The 10,423-nt window shown below is 43.6% G+C and overlaps 1 protein-coding gene and 1 pseudogene across 5 annotated transcripts; both read left to right on the top strand.

Moving 5' to 3' along the window:
* Nucleotides 1-312: 312 nt before the first annotated feature.
* Nucleotides 313-2,663, top strand: LOC124656144 (annotated as a pseudogene).
* A 13-nt stretch (nt 2,664-2,676) lies between these two features.
* On the top strand, nt 2,677-9,406 carry LOC124652705 (probable LRR receptor-like serine/threonine-protein kinase At3g47570). Of its 5 annotated transcripts, XM_047191744.1 has the most exons (7): nt 2,677-2,865; nt 2,945-2,996; nt 3,102-3,248; nt 5,547-5,643; nt 7,899-7,963; nt 8,040-8,558; nt 8,653-9,406. In XM_047191744.1, exons 5-7 carry the CDS (start codon nt 7,918-7,920, stop codon nt 9,063-9,065), a joined length of 978 nt encoding a protein of 325 aa, XP_047047700.1. In that variant the 5' UTR covers nt 2,677-2,865; nt 2,945-2,996; nt 3,102-3,248; nt 5,547-5,643; nt 7,899-7,917; the 3' UTR covers nt 9,066-9,406. The 5 variants fall into 5 exon arrangements, with proteins under 5 accessions (XP_047047700.1, XP_047047698.1, XP_047047702.1 ...); XM_047191742.1 differs by having other exon boundaries at nt 2,945-3,248; XM_047191746.1 differs by lacking the exons at nt 2,677-2,865; nt 2,945-2,996; nt 3,102-3,248 and adding an exon at nt 3,294-4,259.
* Nucleotides 9,407-10,423: the final 1,017 nt, after the last annotated feature.

Genomic DNA, 10,423 nt, shown 5'->3' with positions numbered 1-10,423 from the left:
GCTTCGTTGCGTCAAAGTAACGCGACCGATTCGATTTCCAATTGATTTGGACCGACCCAAATTTGGACGGGTTTCGTTGCCTGAAAGTAAAGCAACCGATCCGATTTCGATTCCAATTCCAATTCAGGTCCATATATTCTCAGAGGGAAATTCCGGGAACCAGATCCAAACTCTGTCTCTGATTCCCCGAGCAACACAGCGCGCGCACGAAAAGCAGCACAACTCCCCGCCCCGCGCGCGAGCGAAAACGCCCAGCTTTCCTCGAGCCGCCGCCGCCGCCCGCCGCCGTTCGCAAAGCCGCCGCCCGCCGCCATGCCGAGTCGTCGCCGCCGCAACCGCAACCGCCTCCTCTCCTGCGTCGGCGCAGCTTCGGTGGGCGCGCTGCTCTTTTTCGGCGCCCACTCCTCCAGCATCGGCCTCGGCGGCGGTACTTGGTCGCAGCAGCAGGACCAGCTCTTCCGGTCGCCGGGGCCACCGCCGCCGGAAACCCTAATGTCGATGCCGCGCCAGACGTCAGAGGCCGATCTATCCTTCGCGCGGCGCCTGCTGCCCAACCGCCACCACTCCCCGCCGCAACTCCGGGAGGATGCCGTCCTCCTCCCGGACCGGGAGGTTCTCGTCCTGTCCGCTGACCCTGCCGTGGGGAACGCCATGTGCGTCTTCCAGGGTGGGGCGTCCTCCCCGGCGCGCGCGCTCGGGAGGCTGCCGGGGCCCGGGCGCCACGCCTACCTCTGCCCCCTGCCCGGCTCAGAGCAGCCGCTCCAACCACCACCCCTGCTGCTTTCATCTTCCTCTTACTCCTCCTCGGCTGCTCCCCCTGCCACTGCCCCTGCCCCTGCCCCTGCCGCCGATTTCCGCAAGTTGCACAATTGGAACGACAGTCTCGTGTTTGATTCCGCCCCTCTCCCCGGAGGCGATCTTCTCCTCTTCGCCAAGGGCACAAACCACCACCAAGGGGTCATCCACACAGCCACTTCCAACATCCAGTGCGTCTACAGCAGAGACTCCGATGGCATGGTGGCCTCCTCCCCAGCCACCACTTCAGCCCAGCAGGTGATCAGGTGCCCCCCTCCACCGGCTCCTTTAAGTTCCAGCAACCTCCATGTCACTGTAGCCCTCAACGGCCAGGAGCCTTTACCCTCACTTGCTACCTACCATCCACAAAACACTGGCCTGCCTGTGACACGTGAAAGGAAAACGATCTGTGCCTGCACCATGGTTCGAAATGTCGCCAAGTTTCTGCCTGAGTGGGTGAGGTACCATGCTGCAGTGGGTGTTGACAAGTTCTTTCTATACGACAATGCAAGCGAGGATGACCTAGCAGGCCAGGTCTCTAGTTTGAACTCTGCTGGCATTGATATCTCCACCGTAGCTTGGCCCTGGACCAAAACGCAGGAAGCAGGGCTTTCTCACTGTGCAGCCTCGAATCAACCTTCCTGCGAATGGATGGCTTTCATGGACGTAGATGAATTCATCTTTTCACCAAACTGGAACGAGGTTGAGAAGCCTTCGAAATCGTTGCTTGACTCGGTTGTTTCCGTTGATCCGGAGGTTGGCCAGATATTCCTCCCCTGCTACGATTTTGGTCCCTCTGGCCAAACAGCACATCCGCAGGAAGGGGTGTGCCAAGGCTACACCTGCCGGCTGACGAGAGCTGAGCGTCACAAATCATTGGTCCGCCTTGATGCGGTGGCAGATTCGCTTGCAAATTCTGTACACCATTTTACACTAAAGCCTGGTTTCCAGAAAATGTGGACTACTTTGGCTCGCATAAACCACTACAAATACCAAGCTTGGACAGAATTCAAATCGAAGTTCAAACGACGCGTGTCAGCATACGTGGCAGATTGGACAGATCCTGTTAACCTGCAATCCCATGACCGGGCCCCGGGCTGGGAGTTGATCCTGTTGAACCAGTTGGCTGGGCGGAGAGCTTTTGCGAGCTTAAGGATTATACTATGAAAAAACTAAGTGAGAAGTGGTTCGGAATTGGGTCTGGAGGCCGTGGAGCAACAACAGAGTTCAACTCTAACGGTGACATTGCTCCCTCCCCCTCTCTTACATAGCTTATTTAGTAATATAAAATAACTAAAGCTAGTATAAAAAACAGTCAACTTGCCAAAAAAATAAAAAATATAGCCCTTAACTTGATTAGTATACACATTTTTACAAAGAATCATGGCATGCCATTTTTACTGTTTATACCTGCATATTACAAATGTCATTACTAACATCAGTATGTTTTCCTTGCAGTTTTCTCAGCCATTCACTGTCAGACAGTAATCTGCACTTGTTTTCTTCAAATTGAGCTAGTTTAGGATTTCTGGCCAATGATGATATATTCTGGTTAAGCTGTTGCAAATTGACCTCTGCAGCAGTATGCACTGATGCACCATATTTACCTTTTGGTTTTATTGTTTTTCGCCACCTGATGCTCCTTTTGCTGAAAGTGTAAAATCCACAAGGCAGACACATCAGGAATTTGTTTCTCTTTCGACTTTACTTGGTTCAAATGATTAAAAGCAATCAATCTGAGGCGGATCAAAATTTTGCATGGTCTCTTCAGTGCAAATGATATATATGAATTAATCTAAGGCCTTCTTTTTTCCTGGATGTTCTTTTCTGGTGCAAAGGATGTGCATGAAACTCATCGGCTGGTAGAGCCTTGTCCAGTATAAAATCTGAGGCCAGATGTAGCTTAGCTCTTTTTGTTTCACTTTTGTTGTTTGGGGTTCAGTGCTTGGTTCTCTTGGTTTTCTTTTGACTGCATGGTAGTTTCTGGTTTTGCATGAGGTTATTATTGTTTTTTTACAGGTTATTGGCATGCTTCTGTTCGGTTGGCGTCACCTGTTCTTCTGGGTGCAGGTACGGTACATTTGGGAGTTTGAGTGTTCAGTTTTTGTTCTTATACTGGTTTTTGATCTCTTGACTCATTATTTTGTAGTTTGTAGTTTGGTGGGCGCCAGTGGCTGCTGCTGCCGAATATCGATATTTTGGTGAGCTATTTCGTTTTCTAGATGTCTTGGTTGTTCTTCAATATTTTATGATTGGAGTTTTTTTGCGGTTTCTGATGGATTACAATCCCCCCCCCCCTCCCCGAGATCCCACCATCCAAGGAGCTCCAGACGCGTGCTAGAAGGACCTCGCCATTGCTCGTCTTTCCTGGTTGCCTGGCAGGATATGTACCTACTTTTTCTTCGGCAACATGGCATGGCGACTGCAGGGATCTTCTCTGGTTGTTCGGTTAGGTTTGCAACTGACTTTTCTCCAATCTTTCTGGGAGAATTACATTCTTTTCTTCCCTATTTCTCTGATTTGTTATTTCTGCAGTTTTATTTCTTGATTGTTTGTTATTGGGAGGAACTGCTATTGTCAGAGAGGGAGGTGTCACCCCCTGCGTTTCTTTGTTCAGCCCTCAGTACACAGGCAAAACTCGGTTATTCTGGATCCTAACCTTGGGCTAACCTCTCTCCTACTCTTGCTCTTTATGTGTGTGTCCTCACATATTCTTCAGTTCGTTACCTTGCAGCCAGTATTATATTGATACTAAATCCATGATAGGTACGCGATCCCTGATCTCAACGACCTAAAATATTCTTTTGGAATATGAATCGAATAAGCATCACCATGTTTTCCTCCTGTAGGAAAAATATTTAGTATCAATTCCTATTCTACAGTTAAAGAATATGTTGAAATTCAGTTGGCCTACAAGCTCCTTAGTGTCCTTAGATCGGTTTGTTTTCGGGGAGGCCGACCCCATGCTTTCTAGTTTCTGGAGTAGGGGTACTCTAGTTCTTTGATCTTATCTCGGCTAAGCTGTATGCCGCAGCATGTAATAGCGCTTGTGAACCTCGTGGCTTCATTAATTTAAAGTCGGGCATTTCATGTCTGTTATCTAAAAAAGAATCTGAAAAAGGTTAATTTCACTTCTCTGGGCGATTTGTTCTATGCTTTCCTTCCTTTTGCCGATTATGGTAATTCAGTTGTCCACCTAAAAAACTTATACTCTATGCCAGTAGTTGAGACAAGCATTTTATGACCTTTCTTTTGTCATCCGTGAGGTCGTAATTTGATATTGTGCACCATCCCTCTATTGGTCCCACAATATGTTATGTTATATATGTATTTAGAGCTTTGTCTCCTTTTGCTTGCAAACTGTTTTATGTAGGTTTGGGCCATACTTCTGCCAGCCAATTATTGCCGGGCTAGGAGAAAATGATCAGCCATTTATATGTACCATGGATTTTTATTGGTGCCAAGTATGTATTAGTTCTCGTCTTTCTGCGACTTCTTTCCTTTGTTACTTCTCAAAAGTCCAATTGATTTGAATTTGTCTGTGTGCTAATGGTTCGTTCACATACTTCGATCTACCATGTGCATGTGTATCGTAGTTATCAGTATTCAGCTTAGGGTTAGTCATAATCCTCAGATATATTTAATCCTGGGTCAAGATTGATTTCTTGTCAAGATTCATCCATTTGCTCCCTATTTCTAATAAGTTACACCAAGAACTGAACAGCGGTCAGTTGTAACTGTAAGATGTATGGAGAGTGTCTTCCCTGAGAAAGCATGAATGTTGAACCAAGTATTTCAGGAAAACCAAACTAGGGCATAAAAAGCACTAAGAACAAAGAAATCACTTAATATTGGCCTATATATTACTACATAGATGATTTGGAAGGGTTGTCTTGTTTTAGGGTTAGCTATGAGCCATACAAAGTTGCATTGTTAATGTAGGCAGTATGCCAACATCTATTTCCGTCTGATATGTACTTTCTTGGAACCACATTGCTTCATGTCGAGTTTCTTGAAACATGATAAATATTGTGTGGATCCTAGTGCTGGCTTTCTTGTCTGGCTATTATATCTGTAGCAGGTAATCTGATTAAAGTGCTTCCTTTATGCAAGGATGTGGCAAAAGATTTTGTGGTTTCTGATACTGCTTGAGAATCAGTATATGGTGCTTGTGAGTCCATGTATAAACCAGACATGGTTCGTTTACTTGATTGAGAAATGCCATCCAGAGTGCTATAGAATGCCTGTTACTTCTCTGGGTGATTTGTTTTATGCTTTCCCTCATTTTGCCGATTATGGTAATTCAGTTGTCCAAGTAAAAAACTTATAGGGGCTACTTTACTTCTCTATGCCATTACTTCAGACAAGCATTTTATGTTTACCCTTCTTTTGTCACCCGAGAGGTCGTAATTTGATCTTGTGCACAAGCAAAAGGAGACAAAAGCTCTAAATACATATATGATATAACATAAGAAAACTGATGAATGATCGCTGGTGGCCTGGTGCTGCATGCATGAAATGTTTTCCGCTGATAGTAGTTGAATGCTTTATCATTGTCATGCTGATGCTGTTGTGAAATTCTTGTTGTTGTTGTTGTGTGTCCTTTATTTGTTCAATCTGAAATCTGTAGGATGTTTCTGTAGACACAGTATTGCTGTTATCTTGTACTGGCCCTTCTGTTTTATTTGTTATTACCAATCCTTCTGTTTGTTCAACTAAGATGGCCAACAAAGTTACTTCATGATATTTAGGTTTGGGCCATACTTCTGTCAGCCAATTATTGCTGGGCTAGGATTTCACGATCAGCTATTTATACGTACCATGGACTTCATTGGTGCTAACTGCTAAGTATGTATCAGTTCTCGTCTTTGTGCAGCTTATTTTTGTGTGTTACTTTCTTTTCAAAACCCAATTGATTTGAATATGTCTGGGTAGTGATGAGTACTCTCTTTATCAGCTTTGGCCAAGTCATAATCCTCAGATGTATATAATCCATAGTAAGATTTGGTTATTTGTCAATTGTCATCAATTACCTCCCCATTTCTACCAAGTTTACACCAAGAACTAAACAAAGGGCAATCATTACTGTAAGATGTATAAAGATTGATTTCCCTGTGATAACATGAATATTGAACCATGAAGTTCAGAAAACATCAAACTCGGGTATAAAAAGCACTAAGAGCTAATAAATGACTTTGGCATATGTATATATATATTACTATGTAGATGATTTGAAAGGGTTATCTTGCTAACTTGTTTTAGGCTTGGCCGGGATGGAACTATCTCCACCGTTTGAACTACCACCACCCCATATAAAATGGTCGATTATACCATTATCATCGTGCTTAGGTGCACCTAGTTTTCACATTTGGATTTGTTCCATCATTAGTGGAACTAGAACCTTCATTAATGAAACTAGATATATAGGGACAGCAAGAATCAGTAAATTAATGAAGGTTCTAGATGCATCATTACTGCCACTAGATGCATCATTGTTGATAGGTTCTTTTAGCTCCCCAGAGCCACAACTATCATTACAGATATATAGGGACAGCAAGAATCAGTAAATTCCGGGGGTACTTTATTAAGCATTTCCTAGTTATTGAGCTAGGCGTGCGATTCATTCTTTCTATATGCAAATACTTGGTTTCTTTCTGACTTATGGAAAGCCTTACCTCTTTCTTGGACACGTTTTCGCTGCGCGCCTCTATGATAAACGAAATGGCAGACATGAACAAAGCATATAGTTGGTAAAATAATCGTAGAAAACGGAGTAGAAGATCTGAACCCAGGCATATCCTCAAACCAGGAGTTCCCAGAAACAAATCGCCAAAAAGTGGTGGAATGCTCTCAAAAACCAGCTTTGAATGTTGACCCGGATACAAATCTTTCACTCACTGAAAAGTGAAAACCTGTGACTATCATCCTGAAGTTGGAAGTACGCTATGATGATCCAGAGAAACGTGTGGTTTCTGAACCCATTGAGATGACCCAAGAATTTCGCTATTTCGATTTTGCTAGTCCTTGGGAACAGCGTAGCGACGGATAATTCCGAATCTACATAGGTCTAGTCCCAGCAACACTTGGGGACATGAAATCACTACAGCATCTCGATATTGGATCAAACCACCTACAAGGGGAGCTTGTCTTCTTGGACGCTCTCTCGAATTGCAGGGACCTCCATTTCATAAATTTGCAGGTGAATGATTTCACTGGAGGCCTTCCTGACTATACTGGAAACCTCTCGAAGAAGCTTGTGGTTTTTGATGCAACTGGCAACAAGTTGACAGGAGGAATTCCATCGACAATATCAAATCTAAGTGCTGTCAGCTCGTTGATCCTCATGGACAACCAACTAAGCCAGTCGATCCCAGAATCCATAATGACTATGGAGAACCTTGAGAGGATTGACATCTCAGGGAATAGCTTCGTTGGTCCCATCCCAGCGCAAATCGGTATCTCAAGAGACTGGTACAACTGTTTCTCTGCAACAATAAATTCTCTGGTTCTATACCAGATGGCCTTGGTAATCTCACTTTGTTGGAGTACATTTCCTTGTCTTATAACAATTTATCCTCACATGTGCCAGCAAGCTTGTTTCTTCTTAACAACCTTGTTGAACTGAATCTATCCAGTAACTCTCTGACTGGTGCATTACCTTTTGACCTCGGCCACATGAAACAGATTAACAAAATGGATCTCTCTACCAACAACTTGGTTGGCAGCCTTCCAGATTCTTTTGGACAGCTTGGGATGCTAACTTACCTAAAGCTGTCTCACAACTCGCTTCAAAATTCGATTCCGTACACTTTTGGCGATTTAATTAGCTTAACAACACTGGACCTATCTTCCAACAACTTGTCCGGTACAATTCCAAAGTACTTGACAAACTTAACCTACCTCACCAGCCTGAACTTATCCTTCAATGAGTTACAAGGTTCAATTCCAGATGAAGGTGTTTTCAGAAACATCACCTTGCAATCTCTGATAGGGAACTTCGGTCTGTGCGGTGCTCCCCGTTTAAGATTTTTGCCATGCCTGGGTAACTCTCACTCTGAATAACGGACATTTACTAAAGTTCCTACTCCCTTCTGTTGCTTTAGCTCTGGCGGCTATAGCTATATGCTTATACTGGCTTATAAGAAGGAACAGCCTGAAGCAGGGAGAGGTAACAACTGATGTTCATGGAGTTGAACCAATCAGCCACAGGTTAGTGTCTTACCATGAGGTTGTTCGGGCCACAGAAAATTTCAGCGAGGACAAAATTTTGGGAGCTGGAAGTTTGGGCAAAGTTTTCAAAGGCCAACTGGACGATGGTTTGGTGGTCGCGATTAAAGTGCTCAACATGCAAGTCGAGCAGGCCGTAAAGAGCTTTGATGCTGAATGCCAAGTGTTGCGGATGGCTCGGCATCGCAACTTGATAAGGATATTGAATACCTGTTCCAACTTGGATTTCAGAGCACTGCTGCTTCAGTACATGCCCAATGGTAGCTTGGAAGCACACTTGCATGCTGAAAATAGTGGACCACCAGGATTCATCAAGAGATTGGACATTATGCTTGGGGTGGCCGAGGCGATGGAGTACCTGCACCATCATCACTGCCAAGTTGTCTTACACTGTGACCTGAAGCCTAGCAATGTGCTGTTTGATGAGGACATGACGGCACATGTTGCCGACTTTGGCATTGCGAAGTTACTTCTAGGCTATGACAACTCCATGGTCTCAGCAAGTATGCCAGGGACAATTGGGTATATGGCCCCAGGTACGTGCTTGGTACAACCATGATTGAGCAATTTATTTGTCAAGACATTAGCTAATACTTTTGTTAACTAACTCATTGATTATTTCTTGAACAGAGCTTTCCTACATGGGAAAGGCGTCACGGAAGAGCGACATGTTTAGCTTTGGGATCATGATGCTCGAACTCTTCACCGGGAAGAGGCCCACGGATCCCATGTTTGTTGGAGAATCCAGTCTTAGGCAGTGGGTTTCCCAAGCATTTTCAGCAAGGCTCATTGATGTCGTTGACGAGAAGCTGCTACAAGGTGAAGAGATAAGCAGTCGTGACTTTCATCACCAGATCAATACTACTCCATCAGCATTACCTTCCACCGGTTGGAACAGCGACTTTGTTGTATCAACATTCGAGTTGGGCCTGGAGTGTTCAAGTGATTCTCCTAACGAGAGGGCAAGCATGAACAACGTGGTCGTAAGGCTGAAGAAAATTAAGAAGGATTGCTCGGCTTCCATGGCAGTGACAAAGGGATGAGCTTTTGTATGGTAATACTGTGCTCGGTTCTCTGTAATAAAATCATCTGGCCTTACGGTACATATTTATTAAGTTTTCACTTAGAAAATAATAATCTGTTTAGTTTTCCTAGCAAATCAAGCATGATGATGGTGTTATGTCGCTAGTTCAGTTATTATACACAGTAGAGTTGTAACATGATGGTTATGTGCAACTGCATGTGCCATATATACCTGCAATGGTACATTGATATAGTGTGTGATAACTGGTTTGTTTAGCGTTGGCGCGAGTGGTCTCTAAGCTTAGAGCCCTTCACTCAACAATCCGAACGCCGGCGCCCTAGCTAGCTGCTTACAGTCAAACCTTGTTTTCTTGTCAGTGTCTGGCTTTATTAATTTAAAGCCAGCCTCCCTTCTGTCTAAAAGCTACTTTCCCTGTTCCTAAATATAAGATGTTTTGGCAGTTCAATTTGAGCTGCCAAAACATCTTATATTAAGGAATAGAAGGAGTAGTTGTCTTCCATTGTTTACCAGAGCCGATGGATTGAAAATCCCTTGGCCATTCCATCATCTTTGGGATGCATTATACATGGTCTGGTATAGATACAAGACTAGAACTGCAAGTTTTTTTGGATAGACAGGCCATGAGATCAATTTGATGGGACTTTAAAAAGATAATATTCCTTGATTTATAATTGAATGAAAACCATGCAACTTTTACAGGAAGTATTAAATATGGAACAGCCCTTTGTCGCTGCCATGGAAGCCGAGCTTGTTATGAGACAAAAAAATTGCACTACAAATGACAAAATGAACTAGTATAAGTATACAACTTTTACAGTAAATATTAAGGTGTCAAGTGCGATACTGTCTAAATCCCACTTATAGTTCATTTTATCATTTATAGGAAAGTGCCCGCGCGTTGCGGCGGATTTTAAAAACTTAGTTGTCTCTTTAAGAAGTAGTATTTTCTGCATTTTTCTTAATTTTGAACATCACGTAACCTCTGAATCTCTCTCATATCGATTTGCTTCTAGTACACATGAAGTTCACCTTGAAACTGGCCGATGTGTAATATAGGCCAGAAGAAGTCAGCCATTCCCTTCTTCGTCTTCGATCGTAAACATGTAGGTGGTGACATGCATAACTGGAACCGGCGCTGGACTTGCTCTCTTGTTTCACTGAGAAATTATGCTAAAATTACAAAAACTCGTTTGAGTGAAAGGAAGTGAAAGTTATAGCTTGATTAGCCTAATGCTACAAAACTGCATGCGCATAGTGGCGTAAATATCATCTACATCAGAGATCCAGTTTAAATCACTATATCCTTTAAACATAATTGAATGGATAAATTATTTAATTTTGTTTTTTCTTAATAAG

Source organism: Lolium rigidum, chromosome 5, assembly GCF_022539505.1.
Source record: "Lolium rigidum isolate FL_2022 chromosome 5, APGP_CSIRO_Lrig_0.1, whole genome shotgun sequence".
Taxonomy (NCBI): domain Eukaryota; kingdom Viridiplantae; phylum Streptophyta; class Magnoliopsida; order Poales; family Poaceae; genus Lolium; species Lolium rigidum.
This window is presented reverse-complemented; position numbering and strand designations above follow the sequence as displayed.

Coding starts and splice junctions, on each gene's coding strand:
- LOC124652705 (XM_047191744.1), top strand. CDS start 7,918: ATGCTTATACTGGCTTATAAGAAGGAACAGCCTGAAGCAGGGAGAG. Junction 7,964..8,039: donor ACAGCCTGAAGCAGGGAGAG/GTAACAACTGAT, acceptor TTCGGGCCACAG/AAAATTTCAGCGAGGACAAA. Junction 8,559..8,652: donor AATTGGGTATATGGCCCCAG/GTACGTGCTTGG, acceptor TTTCTTGAACAG/AGCTTTCCTACATGGGAAAG.